Source organism: Oryctolagus cuniculus, chromosome 1 (genome assembly GCF_964237555.1).
Source record: "Oryctolagus cuniculus chromosome 1, mOryCun1.1, whole genome shotgun sequence".
Classification (NCBI taxonomy): domain Eukaryota; kingdom Metazoa; phylum Chordata; class Mammalia; order Lagomorpha; family Leporidae; genus Oryctolagus; species Oryctolagus cuniculus.
This window is the reverse complement of record NC_091432.1, coordinates 3683515-3701236: the sequence shown is the minus strand read 5'-3', so window position 1 is coordinate 3701236 and position 17722 is coordinate 3683515. Positions and strand designations below refer to the sequence as shown.

General features: G+C 60.3%; 1 protein-coding gene across 4 annotated transcripts in view; it reads right to left on the bottom strand.

Annotated features, from left to right (window-relative positions):
- The window catches only part of LOC100350311 (carnitine O-palmitoyltransferase 1, liver isoform), a 58299-nt gene that overhangs the window by 22200 nt on the left and 18377 nt on the right, over positions 1–17722 (bottom strand). For all 4 annotated transcript variants that reach the window (XM_070064757.1, XM_051827878.2, XM_051827876.2 and 1 more), the window contains exons 4-9: positions 13617–13788; positions 12769–12870; positions 10985–11122; positions 9184–9261; positions 6924–7031; positions 5807–5894 (exon numbers count right to left, since the gene is read on the bottom strand). In XM_070064757.1, the coding sequence (XP_069920858.1) occupies positions 5807–5894; positions 6924–7031; positions 9184–9261; positions 10985–11122; positions 12769–12870; positions 13617–13788 (686 nt within the window). The remainder of the gene's footprint in view (positions 1–5806; positions 5895–6923; positions 7032–9183; positions 9262–10984; positions 11123–12768; positions 12871–13616; positions 13789–17722) is intronic.

Below are 17722 nucleotides of genomic sequence, written 5' to 3'. Positions count from 1 at the left end.
CCCGGGCTGTGAACGGCCGCGAGTCCTGACTCCGCGTTACCCTCGGTGTAATGCGTCCACGCCCGAGCCTCCTTCAAGCACCGAGCACACAGCGGTCGAGCACTTTGCCATCTCACAGGTCTGGCTCCTCCCCTCAGCCTGGCCGCTCACTGGATGCAGGATCTGGGCAGCCACTCAACCCTGACTAAGCCTCCATTTTCCCATCTATAAAATGGAGATAATACTCACATCCCTGGTGTGGTTGTACTAGAATTAAAACAATATCCAGGGGCCAGCGCTGTGGCTGGTGGGTAAAGCCACCGCCCGTGATGCCAGCATCCCATACAGTGCCTGTTCAAGCCCCGGCTGCTCCACTTCCGATCCCATTCCCTGCTAACGCGTCTGGGAAGGCAGCAGAACACGGCCCAAATGTTTGGGCCCTTGCACCCATGTTCGAGATCTGGATGAAGCTCCTGACACCTGGCTTTGGCCTAGCCCAGCACTGGCCATTGCCGTCATCTGGAGCGTGGACCAGGGAATGGAAGATCTCTTTCCCCCTCTCTCTCTGTAACGCGAATTTTCCAATAAATAAATATGTGTTTTTGACAAACCAGAAATAAGACAAGCATTCACACCACGGCCACTTGCGTGGGACATCACACCCGAGATCCCGGCTGGGGCAGCAGAACAGGGAAACACAGAGGGTAAGGATACGGAAGGGAACCATCAACACGGTCATTTGCACAATGCGAGAAAATGCTTGTCAACATTATCCCACGTGGATTCGCATCCAGAATCCACACGGAGCTCAAAGAACCCAACAGCAAGGAACCACGCAACGCGATTCATAAATAGGCAAATGACGTGAGCGCTGACTTCCCAGCAGGAGACACACGGACGACGGGCAGCGGATGCCAAACTGCTCAGCCTGAGTCATCGGGGGCGCGCGGCAAACCCACGAGACAGCTGCTCAGCCCAGCTGGGGTGGACACCATCGACAGGCGCGTGAGGATGTGCAGACGGGGGGATTCACGCTCTGGTGGGGATGCAAATGAGCGCAGCCACCACGGAAACAGCAAGGAGGTTCCTCAACCAACCAGAAACAGGGCTGTGTGACGCAGCTGTGCCACTGCTGGGCGCCCTGCCCAGGACCAGACTCGGTCCGAGAGATGCCTGCATCTGCACGTGTGCTGCAGCAGCCACGGTACGGAACCAACCAGCGTCTGTCAGCGCGTGAACGGCTGAAGAACATGGGGTCTACAGCCACGGGAAACGTCCTTCAGCCATTTGAAGCAGTAACATTGCTCTCGTTTGGGGAAACACGGACCAGCCTGTGGAACACTGTTTCATGACGTAAGGCACAGACATGAGCGTGTTCTCACTCATCCACGGGAGATAAGCACGTGGATCTCACAGAGGTCAAGGGCAGAAAGGCGGGGACTAGAGGCTGGAAAGGGTGGGGGTGGGAGGCGGGAGAGGGGTCGGCAGCTGCAGGTGGGTAACAGGAGTAACTTCGGAGGTTCTGCAGCCCCGAGTGTCAGCGTGGCCCACGACAGCTAACTGTCTACCTGTACATAGCTCGCACAGAAGATGCCGGATGCTTCCAATAGAAAGACAGTGAATGTGTGCGATAGGGGGTGTGGCAACTACCCTGATCTGATCGTTAGGAGTTGCATATGCGGATTGAAACATCATACTGAGCTGGCGCCGCGGCTCACTAGGCTAATCCTCCACCTGCGGTGCAGGCACACTGGGTTCTAGTCCCGGTCGCTCCTCTTCCAGGCCAGCTCTGCTCTGGCCTGGGAGGGCAGTGCTTGGGCCCCGCACCTGCATGGGAGACCAGGAGAAGCACCTGGCTCCTGGCTTTGGATCAGCACGGTGTGCCGGCCACAACAGCCATTGTGGGGTGAACCAGCGGAAAAGGAAGACCTTTCTCTCTGTCTTTCTCACTCCACTCTGCCTGTCAAAAAAAATTTAAAAAAAAAGAAACATCACACTACTTCATACAAATATGTAAAATTATCACATGTCACTCAAAAGCAGATATTAAGCAAAAGGCCGTAGGTCCTGGTGAGGCTGGAGCTGGCAGTAATGAAGGGAGAAGGGGCTGGTGCTGTGGCTCAGCAGTTACAGCCGTGGTCTGCAGCGCCGGCATCCCATGTGGGCGCCAATTCTTGTCCCGGCTGCTCCTCTTCCCATCCGGCTCCCTGCTAATGCGCCTGGGAAGGTGGCACAGGTGCTTGGGCCCTGCACCGATGTGCGAGACCCCGAGGAAGCTATAGGGTCCTGGCTTGGGACTGGCCAGCTCCAGCCGTTGCAGCCACTTGGAGAGTGAACCAGAGGATGAAAGATCTCTCTCTCTCTCTCTCTCTCTCTCTCTCTGCCTCTGTGTAACTCTGCCTTTCAAATACATTAATCTTTTTCAAAAAAAAAAAAAAATGAAGGGAAAGGGGGTCTTTAACAGATTGCTTGGTGCTTATAAGTTGGGAAATGACTTTAAGGGCGATTTGTCGATGTCAATACAACAGAAAACGCTCCCTGTGCAATCCAGCAAGTGCGTTTCCAGGGCTTTCACCCACGCTCCCAGGACAACACACAGCCCTCACTGCGGCACCTCGTGGGCAGGAAAAGATGGCAGACAGGAGGCCCTGCACACACAGCCCTGCACGAACCAGCCCTGCACATGCCAACACCACACACACCAGCCCTGCACACACAGCCCTGCACGAACCAGCCCTGCACGTGCCAACACCACACACACCAGCCCTGCACACACAGCCCTGCACGAACCAGCCCTGCACACACAGCCCTGCACGTGCCAACACCACACACACCAGCCCTGCACACACAGCCCTGCACGTGCCAACACCACGCACACCAGCCCTGCACACACAGCCCTGCAATGCCAACACCACACACACCAGCCCTGCACACACAGCCCTGCATGTGCCAACACCACGCACACCAGCCCTGCACACACAGCCCTGCACGTGCCAACACCGCACACACCAGCCCTGCACACACAGCCCTGCACGTGCCAACACCACGCACACCAGCCCTGCACACACAGCCCTGCACCTGCCAACACCACGCACACCAGCCCTGCACACACAGCCCTGCAATGCCAACACCACACACACCAGCCCTGCACACACAGCCCTGCAATGCCAACACCACACACACCAGCCCTGCACACACAGCCCTGCACGTGCCGACACCGCACACACCAGCCCTGCACACACAGCCCTGCACGTGCCGACACCGCACACACCAGCCCTGCACACACAGCCCTGCACGTGCCGACACCACACACACCAGCCCTGCACACACAGCCCTGCACGTGCCGACACCACACACACCAGCCCTGCACACACAGCCCTGCACGTGCCAACACCACACACACCAGCCCTGCACACACAGCCCTGCACGTGCCAACACCACACACACCAGCCCTGCACACACAGCCCTGCTGCCACACCACCAGCCAGAAATGTGACCCTGAGGGCACTGAGATGAACGCTTTCTCTTCCTTGGCAACTTTCTAAACTTTGGTGGCAATTCCATTAAATAGCAACGAAACCACTGACCAGGGAGGAGCTGGAGCAGGAGCCCTGTGGACACCAAACCCCGCAGGTGCTCAGTCCACGGGCACACAAGCCAGGCCCCCATTCACCGTGACCACGCCCGACGGCCTGCGCCCTGATAGGACGGAGATGCTATGCTAACAGCTGCTGCGCTGCATTGCGTGGGGAGCTGCCCAGGGTCAGTGCAGACCAAGCTTTTCCTCCCGGTGTGTTTGGTCCTCAGTGGGCTGAATCCAGAGCTGTGGACCCACAGAGTCGGAGGCCGACCTGCTGCCTCAGTTTAAGCACAGGCGGGGTCTCGCTGGTGAGGGCTGCGGGGGTGATGGGCAGGATGGTTCAGGAGAGACAAAGGTGCACGTGGCCACTTGCCCGGGGCACGCCGACAAACAGCACCACGTCACTTCCGGTTCTGTTTGGTCAGTACTGAAGCCAGATGCTTTCCGTAACTCATTAACACGTTTCCCTCTGTGAGCTCCTAGACCATGCCCTTGGCCGCCTTTCCAACACAGATCCTGATGTCTTCCCCAGGTCTGTGAGAACTCTTTACATACCAACCCCTAACCCTCTTCTCCCTCACAAGCGTGTCCCCCCAACTTGTTGTGCGCCTTGGAAAAGAAGTGCTTGTCTGTTCATTCACATTTTGTCAGAAAGTTAGCAAGACAGAGACAGAGATCTCTCCTCTAGTTCATTCCCCAACGCCCACTACAGCCAGGGCTGGATCAGGACGAGTTGGAGCCTGGAACTCCGTCCGGGCCTCCCACGGGGCGGGCAGGGACCCAGCTACATGGGCCCCTGCCTGCTGCCTCCCGGGGTGCACGCCCCCAGGAAGCCGGGACACAGGACAGGGGCAACCCAAGCGGGCCTTATCTGCTGCACGGACGCCCACCCCGACAGCTGCCTTGTAAATTACTGATCTATTTTGTAAACACAGAAAACTTAAATCTTTGTACCGCCAGTGCTTGGGTTTTTAGGCGTTGTAATGGGTTGAGCTGTATTCCTGAAAAAGATGGTGCCAGTCCAAGCCCTAGCCCCAGTGCCTTGGACGGGGCCTTACTGCTTGTTTAGAAATGGACCCTTTGGTGCCGCAGCTGCCACACGAGGAGCAGGCCATGCGGCGGGTCCTTGATCCACCGGCTGCTGCCTTCTGTGAGGGGAAGGTGAGGCGGCAGGGGACCCGGCCCTGCTGACACCCCGACCTCAGAGGACCCACTCCTGATTCGTGGTCAGTGTTGGGGCAGCCCCCGTGCACCGACGCGGACGTGGCGCTCAGAGAGGCCGTCCCACACGCCCCCAGCCCCTGCGCTCTCTGCTGGCGAGGCCTCGCCCAAGTCCACTCTCCCGGGAACCACGAGCCTCCAGTGGCCGAGGCCGGCATTTCCCACACAGGGCGGACACCGCCCCACCCCCTGAACCCGCCCCTCGGCAGCTCCGGCCTCCCCAGGGCCCTGGGCAGGTCCTCCCGGCACAGGGCTGGTCTTGCCCCTGCTGGAGCCCGCGCAGGGCACTTTGAAGGGCCTTGAAGAGGAAAGGGGCTCAGCCCGAAGCCCCCAGCACAGAGCGCGGGGAGAACACGGAGAACTTCCGAGACGGCGAGGGCAGGACCAGGAGGGGACGACGTGCGTAAGAGGCGGCCCAGAGGCGGGTCTGATCCAGGCTCGTACTGGGGCTAAGTTTGGAGGGCTGGATCTGCTCCAAAAACACCCGCAGGGCTGGTGCCTGACACAGGCTGGCTACTGTCTTACACAGGACCAGTGTCTGGGTATCCCCTGCCCGTGCGGGCTCAGGGCACGGCCAGAGCCTGGGGGCCCGGACAGTCCCGCCAGTGCCCGCCGTGCTCCTGGCATTGCCCTGCTGCTGCTGTGTGGATGGCAGAGTCTGTGGCCACCCTCCCTGGTCAGGCAGCCGGGAAGTGAGCAGCGGGACCACCAGCCCCGGTTCTCGAGCAGGATGCACGGCACACTCCATAGGGAACTCCGCACGCCAGCCACGGCAAACCGTCCCTGACAACCCGAGGGAGACAGCGGACACGCAGCACGGCACCCTGGGAGACGGCCCCCAGGAGAGAACGGGAGGCCGTCAGCGGCCCTGCGTGGCGCGCAGTGGACATAAAGGCAGCTCCCCCGCAGGGACGACCCCCGCCTCGACGGCCCGGCCCCGCTGGCACACGGCCGGGGTCCCTCTGACCTCACTTTGCCGTCTGCTAATTCCCGGCCAAGGACGGACAGTGCTGAAGCCCCACGCACCTGTCTCCTCGCCTGGGATGCGACAGGTGTTGAACAGCCGCTCCCACTGGGCGGAGCACAGCGGGACGGTGGATCCCAAAAGACGAATCTGCAATAAAAACACGTTCCAAATGACAAACAAAACTCAACAGGGGAGCACACCGGCGGAGCGGGAGCACACACTGAAAACTGCCTTCAGGGGCTGGTGCCGCGGTGCCGAGGTCAGCCAGCCTCCCACAGGGGTGCCCGTCCTGAGTCCTGCCTGCTCATCTCCGATCCAGCTCCCTGCTGATGTTCTGGGGACGCGGCGGAGGACGGCCCAGTACCGGGGCCCCTGCCACGCCACGGGAGACCGGATGGAGTTCCAGGCTCACGGCATCAGCCTGGCCCGGCCCCGGCCACTGTGGCCTTCTGGGAAGTGAACAGAAGATCCTCTATAACTCTGCTTTTCAAATGAATAAATGTATTTTTTATAAAAAGAAAAAAAGAAAAGAAACACTGCACTTGTTTCTCCTCACGCTGCGTGGTCTGACTTAATCTTTTCCAGTCGCCCCAGGGTGGATCCCGAGGGGTGGCTGGGCCGGGCCAGGGTATGGCTTCCCGCCCGTTTACTTCCTCCTGAGTCACACGGCCTCACGGGGCATGTATAAAGTGACACTGAGGGCGCAGGGTATTCCAGGAGGAAACGCCTGTCCCTCTGAGTTGCTCGTTAGCATACCCCTCTCCTTCAGAGACAAACAAGGGTTTCCGGGAAGGACAGGGCAGAATGGAAGCACAACAGGTGTACGTCCATTAGCACTCACTATGATCAGTCTCCACCTCATCACGCCACGGGACAGGAACAAACAAAACCAAGCCCGACCGCGCCCACCCTGTGCGGACATTCACGTGAGGCTGTGAACCGGCCCAGGAATCTGGAGCCCAGGAAAGCAGAGGGCAGCGGGGCCGGGCGGGGGGCCGGGAAGGGGCGAGGGGACCCCTGGGCGAGGGACGGCCTCACGGGCCTGAGTGGGTTTGGTTTCAGGGTGCGGGGTAGAAATGCATCAGAACGGCGAATGGTGAGTGCCGAGGGTGCAGTACGCCCGCTACCGCTCCCGGAGCCGACGGCCAGGACGCGTGACAAAAGCGGGCGGCGTACCGGTGTGATCTCCTCGCGGTCCACCTTGCGCCGGTACAGCAGGATGGCGTGGATGGCGTTGCCGGCTCGCGCCGCCTGAATGTGCGTCGGGATGACGTACAGCAGGTCCTGAAAGGCAGGAACGAGAGCGGGGGGAATGCTACTCTGGAAAAGACAAGCTCCCCTCCCCACCCTGCACCAGCGCGCCTGGTTCAAGGCCGGGTCCTGCACTCTGACCCAGCCCCCTGCTAACGCACAGCCTGGGAGGCAGCAGGAGTGGCTCAGTACTTGGGTCCAGGCCATCCACGAGGGAGATCCAGATAGCGGTCCCTGCCCCCGCTCTGGCTCGCCCAGCGCCGGCTGCGGCAGGTGTGTGCGGGAGTGAACCAGAGGGTGTGAGGTCTCTGTCTGCTGTCTACTTCCGCCTCTCTGCCTTTCAAATACAAATGAAAATAAATAAAAAAGTAAAACACTTTTCAACGCATTACAGAGCACGTCCCCCACACTGTTAAACTCTCTATAGACAGATGTGCTCAATCACACCCGCTGGGAGAGAAGATAACTTGATTCTTACACTTTGTCAGTTTTGTTTTCTTGCTGGGTTATAAAAATAATCTCAGGTATTCTTGAAGAGCACAGCACCTCACCCCCAGTGCTTGCGTGTGATGGACAGAAAGGAGAGCAGAAGCGTAAGACAGGGTAGTTCAGGAAGTTTTCAGAACGAGAGGTAAGCAAAAGTTAGAACAATGTTTTATTAATACACCTGTGCGTGTAATTTTCTACATTTTGAGACTCACTTCTAAATTTATTTTTCTGTAACTGGGAAGAAGCCAACACACATCTAAATTACATTTTGAAAGAGTCTACGTGTTGGGGCTGGCGCTGGGTGTTGCAGGTAAAGCCACTGCCTGTGATACCGGCATCCCACATGGGCGCTGGTTTGGGTCCTGCTGCTCCACTTCCACTCCAGCAGCCTGCTGATGGCCTGCGAGAGCAGCAGACAAGTGCTGGGGCCCTGCACCCACGTGGGTGACCTGGATGAAGCTCCTGGATCTTGGCTTCGGATCAGCCCAGCTGTTGTAGCCATCTGGGGAATGAACCAGTGGATGGAAGACCTGTCTCTTGCTAAGTCTGCCTTTCAAATAAATACATCTTAAAAAAAAAAAAAAAATGGGAAGCAAGAAAAGAAAGTGCCTCCGTGGCCGGAGTCTAGCTCACGGCGGGGTGCTGCCTGGAACCTCTGTGCCCACGTCTCGGAGACGCTGGGCTCAGGTCTCGCTCCGCTCTGAGTCCAGCTTCCTGCTACTGCCGAGCACAGAAGTCAGCAGGCGGCTGGAGTGCTGGGTCCCTGCCACACCGGGGGACCGGGATCGATGCGGGCTGCTTGCTTTAGCCTGACCCATCACACCTGCTGTGGGCACTTGGGGAGCGGACAGGGGATGCAGGGTCTCTGTCTGGTTCTGGCTCTTGGCCTTTCAAAAAAAAAAACAGCCCGTGTGCACGGCGAGTGCCTGGCGAGGGAGGGAAGGGCCTCTCTGTGGGTCTGTGGCTGCACACACGCGTCCCCGGGGGGAAGGGCCTCGGGCGCGGCTCAGGCCGGCGCAGGGAATCAGTCCCGAGCCCCAGCTGACTGTCTCCCAGGCTGCAACTGTTTTACGTGGAAAAAGGACCTTGACAAGGAGGAGCCTGAAGTGGAGTAAGACTGCAAGAAAAAGCAGCTGATGCTACTGAGGACACAGGGAGGTGGAGAGAAGAGAGCAGATGGCCAGGATCGGACTGGCCAGTCACCACACAGGGCCACGGACGCTTCCTAACCGCCCTGTTCAGATGACAAAGAAAGGCCGAGACCCAGGGCAGCGACCACGCACGACCCTCGCGTCTGAGCCCGTACGTGAGGGGCCGAGCGCACAGGGCACATTCGTGGCTGGCCCACGTGCCCTTGCTCCAGGGGCTGGGGCCTCGTTCGGCTGGGGAGCACTGAGTCACGGCACTAAGTCAGGAAACAGCAGGGCAGGGGTGCAGCCGGCGAGCAGCTCCCATTGGCCACAGAGCTGTCTCTGCCATCCAGACTTCTCTGCACCAGCTCTGCACCCGTGAGCACCCAGGGAGCACGGAAGGATGACCCGCAGTCCTCTGGGGAGCCTGGGCCCTCACAGGGCTGTGCGGGCTTGGGCAGCAGAGGCAGGGCCAAGAGGAACAGGGGTCCCCACTCCCCAGAGCTTTCCCACGGTCGCCACGCCCCACACGGTCCCCATCAGACGCACACGGCTGGAGGACTCACCATCGCATAGTAGTTGCTGTTCACCATCAGCGGCCCGCGTCCGCGCAGGTAGACGTATTCCTCCCACCAGTCACTCACCTAGTGGGGCAGACGAGAGCCACAGGGGCACCGTGAGTGCTATGGGGCAGACGTTCGGCACCTAACAGGGCCAGTGCAGAAGATGGCCGCCCTGACGAGGGAGACTGTGGGCAGCGGGAAAGCAGCGTTTGTATCTGACATACAGTTACAAGGGAAGTCGCTTCATTTCATTTTATACACTTTTTTTATTTCTAACACTGTGTGTTTGGTGCACGGGTTAAGTCGCTTCTTGCAAGGCCTACGACTGTCTTGACTGGACGCTTGTCCCCTGGGGACAGAACTGGCCCGGGCACCACGTGAGCTTCTGGGGCAGGCATTTGGCAAGGCAGTGAAGACACTGCTGGGCAGGCCTGCGTCCACTGCGTCCCCTGCGTCCCCTAAGGAGTCCCTAGGGTCAGCCCTGATCCACCTCTGATTCTGGCCTCACCCTAACGCACACTCAGGAGGAAGCAAGTGGTGGCTCCAAATGTCGGGTCCCTGCAACCCACACGCAAGTCCTACGTGAGCTCTGGGCTCCTGGTCCCAGCCAGCCTCAGCCCTGCCGGCTGTGGGCATTTGGGGAATGAGCCAGCAGACGGAAGATCCATCTCTGCGCCTTGTCTGTCTCTTTCAAATAAAATGAATATAAATATAAATGAGTAAAACAACATGAAAAGCTATAAATGAACAAAATGCCAAAAGGAAATGCTCCAATTCATAGACATTTTAAGATCCACCGCCATCCACGCTGCTCCAGACGGTCTCTCCACTGCCCACTTCCCAGCGCCCTGAGAAAGCACCGTCTCACTCGACTTCTGTGGTTGGAGCCACGGCACTGGCCCGGAGGGCAGCACGGTCAGCTTCCCTCCCCAGCACGGACGGCCCGACCTCGCCCTGCCCACAGCCAGCTCTTCCTCACCGCGCCACCTGCCGCTGTCCTGGGAACCTTGGGAGCTCTGTGTTGGACACACAGGCGTCCAGAACCGTGTGTGGGGAGGGGGCTAAGTGTGCGGCAAGTCACTCTGGACAGACTCAGCACGCCCGCGTCACCAGCACCCGACCACAAACAGAACAGGGCCAGCCCGAGGCCTCGCACGCTCCCTCGGGCACTGCCCCCAACCAGGATGCCCACGTCCAGCGCCGCCTGCTGGCTTCACGGGGACACGCTGAACACGCTCTCTCCTCAGGACCCAGCCCCCTGCTCTTCCCTCTCTGAAGGTGGAAGCTCAGCCAGGTCCCGGCCCCGCCCGCACCAGCTAACTCGTCTCCCAGGAGCTGACGCTGATGAGAGCCTGAGCCGAATCCAGCTCCACGGAGGCCACGGGCACCGCCCCCGCCCATACGACTGACCGCACCACGTCCCTGACCGGCGAGCCCAGAAACCATTCCCTGACACAAAGGAAGCAGCCAGAGGAAGGAGCAGGGGCGGGGCGGCACGTTCACGACCGGACGGAGGGAAGCCGCGGTCTACAAGGCTCTGGAGCAAGATGCAGAGGAACCCCCCCACACACACACCCTCAGCACGTGCCTGGCGCAGGACCCCTGTGCTGGGTACAGCTGTCACCACGCCGCACCTCACTCCCGAGCACGAGCGCCCTGCGTGGGCAGCACCGTCCCCTCTCCCGCTCGTGGGTCCTCACGGGCCCAGCCCAATCTATCATCTCAGCCGTTACCCTGGCCTCCAAAGTAGCACTTTCGTCCCGAGAGGCGCCATCAAGAAGAGCCGTCGCAGACTCGTACTCACGTAATTTGTAGCCCACCAGGACTTGAGCTTCAGATACCACTGCAGCTTTGGCCCCAGACTGACAGCAAAGTCTTGGGCCAGCGCCGTCATCCGTTCAAAGTCCCCTTCCTTCATAAGCGGCCGCACGGACTCCAGGTACTGAGTGAACAGAAAACACCTGTCAAAGCCTGCAGTCTGCAGTCCTCGTCGGGGCGCAGTGGGTCACGCGGCCTGTGTCGCCGGCGTCCCGTGCAGAGCCTTAGTTCCAGTCTTGGCTGTTCCTCTTCTGATCCAGCTTCTGGCTCCCTGCTGGGAAGGCAGCTCAAGGCAGCAGGTGGTGGCCCGGGGACTTGGACCCCTGCTACCCATGTGGGAGACCAGCATGGAGTTCCAGACTCCTGGCTTTGGCCCAGCCCTGGCTGCCGTGGGCACTGTGGAGTGACCCAGGAGATCAAAGATCTCTCTCTCTCTCTCTCTCTCTCTCTCTCTCTCTGTTTATGTGTCTGTCTGCCTTTCATATACAATAAAAATAAGTGAAAATTTAGATGAAGAAAATAAATTTTAAAGATGTTTAAATTACAAAATGGGGCCTCAGGCTGTGGAAAGACCGGCGCTCCTGCCCCCTGCTGGCGGGAATGTAAAATGGCGGTCCTTAAACAGAGTTCCCCTCTGACGGGTGACTGCTGCAGTGAGGGGAGTGTGTGCCGGCGCTGACAGCAGGTGCTCACGGGAAACCTGGCAGGCGGGCGCTCGCAGCAGCCCAACGGGAGGCACTCGCGGACGGACAGACGGATAAACGGCGGTGTGTCCACGCGGCAGAATAGTGACAGGTAAGCCGCGGTGTGTCCACACACACGGCGGAGCACTACTCCACGATAAAAGGGAGAAGTGCCTCAATGCCGCCACCACAAACTTCGCGTGGAGCTCAGCTACACAGCCAGGCACAGCAGGCGGCCTGCCGCACAACGCCAGGTACAGACGACGCCCAGGACGGACGGCGAGGAGGCGGGGCTGCCAGGGCCGGAGGAGGGACTAGGAACGGCAGCTTCGTCAGTCCCGGGTCGCCGGCTGCCTGGCGGCCTGACCACCGGATCAAAACCATCCCCTCATCAGCGAGGGACAGCCACAACAAAGGGGGGGCCTACGCGTGCACGAGCAGGAAGGGGCCCTGACCCAGGCCACGCGCACCCTCCGCTCGGCGGAGGAAGCCGTCCACACGAGGGGGCCGACGCCGTCAGGACGGGCACAGAAAGGAGTGTGTTCCCTGGCACCCGAGGGGAGGCGTTCCAGGCCAAGGGTCACAGCTTCTGGCTAAGACGGTATCGGTCTGTTTGCTGCAGCTGCCACGAACACTCAAGGCTGGCGAACTTGTGAGAAAACAGATTCCCGTGGCTCATGCCTGTGGCGGCTCAGGGCCTGGCACCAACCCCAGTGCGACTCTGCCGGGGCCCTCCAGGGTGACCACGTGCTGGCGGGGCGACCCGGGGCGAAAGGACGCCTGGGGCCCCAGGAGGACCACGTTAATCCCTGAGACAGGGCCCCTCTGTCATTTCGGAAATCAGTAATGCAACACAACAATGAGTGACTTGTGCAGCTCTTATCTCGGCAAATCTGCGAGAGAAAGAAGCCAATCCCCACGCTGCTTCTCTCTCAAACGCGACATCGCAGAGACAACAGGGAACACACTCACCCTCGAGGGTTCCCTGCTAAGAACTGCTGCAGCCACCTGCGGGCGGGCGGCCTCGGAGTAACGGTCTTGGGGAGGGGAAGCCGCGCTCGAAACGGGGGGCTGAAGTCACACCTACCCTGTGCACGGTGTCCTTCACGGCCGGCACGGGCAGGCGCGGCAGGCAGGTCTGGAAACTGTACAGCATGGGTTTCCGGCCTGAGAAGATCTTGACCATGCCCTGAAGGAGAAAGGGTGAGGACGTTCAGGGCCCAGCTGCCAACACCTGCCACTTCCGCTCTCTCCCCTTTCTGCCCTCTCTGCCACGCCAGCCCCCACCCTCGCCGCCACCCCCAGGGTGAAGAAAAGGCAAACGTGACGGGGGCGCGGAGAGGCTGCCGCCTGGTGACATCCACAGGCCAGGAGCCAGGAGCTTCATCCAGCTCTCCCCTGGGGTGGCAGGGGCCCAGGCACTGGGGCCATTTTCCACCACCTTCCCAGGCCATCAGCACTAAGCTGGATCGGAAGTGGAGCAGCCGGGGCTCGAACCAGCACTCTGATATGGGATGCTGTTATCCTAATGGCAGCGCAACAACACCAGCCCCCAAAATATTTAATTAACTTAGAGAGGCACACGAGGAGAAAGAGACAGAGCCCTCCCTGGCAGGTTCACTCCCCCGGCGTCCACAGCAGCCAGGGCTAGGCCAACACCGAAACCAGGAGCGGGGACTCCACTGGGGGCTGCCACGTGTGTGGCGGGGTCAGCGACTTGAGCCACCACTGCTGCCTCCCAGGGCGCCGGGCAGGAAGCGGGACTGGGAGCCGGGCGCGTGATGTGGGATGAGAGCATCCCACTGGAGTCCTGACTTCTAGGCCAGAGTTTCGCGACAGCACCCCGCCCGCCATGCCCGAGCTGTCTGAAGCCCCCTGATATGCTGAGACAGCAGACCGCGCCCGCCCAGCCCCACCCCGAGGGCGGCGCCTCACCATCCAGATCCTGGTGGCGCGACCCATTTTGCCGTGCTCGGCGAACATCCAGCCGTGGTAGGAGAGGAGCACCTTCAGGGAGCAGCGCATGGTGATGATGAGGGCCACCCAGAGGCCCGTGCCGAAGAGCACGCCGCTGACCACGGTCTTCGTCTGGCTGGACATGCGGCCCCTGGGGAGACGAGTGAGACCCACGCACACTCCTCAGCAGGGAAGGGAGCCCGGGGGCGCTGCACGGACACACGTGAGACGAAGCAGCCCTGACCAGCTTGGGCTTCATCCGAGAGACACTCGCAGGAGTCTCCCACCAGAGGCTCCGCGCCTCTCCCAGGCGCCCGCCCTGCACCGGCCCGTCTGCTCCAGGGGCCTCGGGACAGGGCAGACGGCGGCACCTGGACAAACACACAAGCCCTCCGCGGCTGGGGTGCAGCTGAGAGCCCACGGCAGGCACCCAGTGCAGGTGCCCCCAGCGACTCTGGGCCCTGCTCCTGCTCAGATCTCTCCGTGACTCTGCCAGGCCTCAAAGTCAGCTCACTCACACAGGCACTCCTGCACTCTCTACATCAGGGCGTCTGTGAGCCACACGTGGACGCTCGTCAGCGTGACAGTGATGGTAATCAACCGATCCTGGATGCTGAGTGCACAGGAGATAAGCCGGGGCCGGCGCTGTGGCGTAGCGGATAAAGCCGCTACCTGCAGTGCCGCATCCCATGAGTGCTAGTTCGAGTCCCGGCTGCTCACTTCCCATCCAGCTCTCTGCTGTGGCCTGGGAAAGCAGTGGGGGAAGGCCCGAGTCCTTGGGCCCCTGCACCCACGTGGGAGACCCAGAAGAAGCTCCTGGCTTCAGCTGTGGCAGCCATCTGGGGAGTGAACCAGCAGATGGAAGACCTCTCTGTCTCTGTCTCTGTCTCCATCTCTCTCTCGCTTTGCCTCTCTGCCTTTCAAATCAATAAATAAATCTTAAAAAAAAAAAAAGAGTGATAAGCTGATCCTAGAGGATGGGCGGTGCTAAAATTCAGAGCAGAAGGTGCGCGTGGTTTATGGTAAAGAGCGACTTTAAAATGGGGCAAAATAAAGCTATTTTCTGCTTTTGCTTTTAATTTGCAGTTGTTTTGGAAACCCCACAATGCTGAAAAAATAAAAACTACTTAAGTGTTCTTCAAATGATTCAAATACCCAACACAAGCGAGTCAAAGGCCTCCCCCTCATCTGGAAACCACAAATTTCACACACACCAGGGCTCTCAGAGACCCTCACAGAAAACAGAAGTGGAAGTCTATTTTTGTGCGAATATTTTGAAATCCAGGCATACAGTCTGTAAAAATTCCTGGACATGCGTATCAAAAAAACTGTACTTTTGGCATCAAGATAAATTGATCTTCACACTCCATCTCCCCAGGTTTTGAAGCAGTGCCGCAGAAGGAAACCATCTCGAGCCACGATGACCGGCTCCCAGTCTACGCTTCCCGTGTCCAGAAGGCCACACTCAGGGTTAGCCCCGGTCTCTGCTTTCCACCCGCACCCTCTCCGCCCCTCATCCGCAAAGCACGGCAGAGCCGCGTTGGAGGCCCTCGGAGGCCGCCTCCGGGCCCCCACGTTGGAGATCAGGTGTCTATCACGAGGGGGAAGACCCTGGTAGTCGCTCAGCTCGTCAAGCCCATCGGCATTCTCGGCCGAACGTGGCAGACTCACCGAGGATTGCTTACACACGGGCAGCTGGAGCAGACGTCTTAGCAAAAAGCTGCAGGGGACGGGCAGAGACCCAGACTCACAGACAACGACGCTTCCCACAGCTCCTCTCCAGGAAGACGGCGAGGGCCCTGCCTTGACCTGGAAGGCGCGGACCCTTAACCTGACCTTGCTAAATCTGTCCCCCGGGTGGCCCAGTTTGCAGAAGGACGAAGATTACACGGGGCTTTAAATAGCCGACAGGCCCAGCCGTGATCCAGTTTAGGGACGGCCTCGGTGTTAATGAAGCAACACCTTCCGGACGCGCACAGGACGAGCTCACGACGCCGAGACCTCGCAGGGCTGCAGCCGCCACCCTCAGGGAGACGGAGGCCGCCAGGCCATGGCACCTGCTGCCGGCAGCTTTCTGATGAGCAGAGGGACGGCAGTCCCAGGCGGCCAGGCCGGGCGGGCTTCCGCCAAGTGACAGGGAGCTCTGACTCTGTCTCCCAGGCACGTGCGCATGGGGCCACGCATGAGGGTGGGACCCACGAAGGGGGCTGAAGGAGGAGGAGGGCGTGGGGGACGCCTCGGGGACCCTTCGGAAAGACAGGTCCAGGAGGAAGGGCCCCACGCGGGCTGTGGGAAGAGTGTTCACAGCCAAGGGCAATCTGCCCCAGCGGTTCACTTCCGGTCCTGAGCGACGAGGAGGTTTTCATCTGTTACACTCCAGCTAATTTATTTCTCACTCCTTTAGCACGGAACAAGCAGGAAGGGTTACAGGGATGCACCACTTCACTTGTAGCTTAGCCCTGACCCCGCACTGCCCCTTGCACGTGGAGCTCCTGGCCTGAAACACAAGGCACGATTCTGGGACCAGCGTGGGGGGGGGGTACTTGTCCCATTGTCTGGGTCCTAAAATGTTCGTCACTGAAAACAGCACACGACACTGGGACTGAGTATCTGGCATGGGACAGCTCGGCCACTTGTGAGACACCGCGGCGCGTTCGACCAGGAGCCGAGCGTGCGGGGAAGCCCGAGGCGGCGGCCGCACGAGGTCCCTGGGCGCCCTGGTCCCACCATCTGCTCACACGCTGCCCGTGTCCCAGGCAGGGCCCTACAGGGAGGTTCTGCGCGCACTGGACAACCACAGACCCCAGAGCTGGAGCTGCTGGAGCTGCTGGAGCCCCAGCTTCCCCGCCCCTCCTCCTGTGACCCCACCCCTCCTGTGACCCCCCCTCCTCCTGTGACCCCGCCCCCTCCTCCTGTGACCCCACCCCCTCCTCCTGTAACCCCCCTCCTCCTGTGACCCCGCCCCCTCCTGTGACCCCGCCCCTCCTCCTGTGACCCCACCCCCTCCTCGTGTAACCCCACCCCTCCTCCTGTGACCCCGCCCCATCCTCCTGTAACCCCGCCCCTCCTCCTGTGACCCCGCCCCCTCCTCCTGTGACCCCGCCCCTCCTCCTGTGACCCCGCCCCTCCTCCTGTGACCCCGCCCCCTCCTCCTGTAACCCCCCTCCTCCTGTGACCCCGCCCCCTCCTGTGACCCCGCCCCTCCTCCTGTGACCCCCTTCCTCCTGTGACCCCGCCCCTCCTCCTGTGACCCCACCCCCTCCTCGTGTAACCCCACCCCTCCTCCTGTGACCCCGCCCCATCCTCCTGTAACCCCGCCCCTCCTCCTGTGACCCCGCCCCCTCCTCCTGTGACCCCGCCAGGCACCTGCGCCTCCCCTCCCTGGAGCTTCCTCGCTGGCAAGACCTCAATGACGTCACCGCAGCACAGGGTCTGACCCCCAGGTCCAAGGTGAGAGTCAGGGCCAACGTTTGGAGGGCAGGGAATAAGGGACACCAGAGGCATTCAGGAAACGCGTGCCGGGCGTTGCCCAGCTGCTCTCGGGAGTGCGCCCGCCAGGAGCCCAGCACAGCCCGGGACCCCAGGGGCCAGCGCTGTGGAGGAGCAGGTGAAAGCCGCCGCCTGCAATGCCGGCACTGCACGGGGCACCGGTTTGTGTCCCAGCTGTGCCACTTGTGATCCAGCTCCCTGCAAATGGCCTGGGAAAGCAGTGGAAGATGACCCACGTCCTTGGACCCCTGCATCTACATGGGAGACCTGGAGGAAGCTCCTGGCTCCGGCCTAGCCCAGCCCCAGCCCCAGCCATTGTGGCCATCTGGGGAATGAACCAGTAGATGGAAGACCTCTCTCTGCCTCTCTCTGTAACTTTGACATTCAAATAAATAAATAAATCTTTAAAGAGAGAGAGAGAGAGCACGCGCGCGAGAGAGTCTAGGCCCCAAGTCCCTTCTTTGAGAAACGAATCACCCCAAAGGCCCCTGACCCAAGCCGTCCATATCTCTTGGTAACACAGCCCACATGCAAGTTCCTAGAAAAATCTACAATGCAAGAGGAGGAGTATTAGGGGCCCTTTGGGGAAGGGAGGA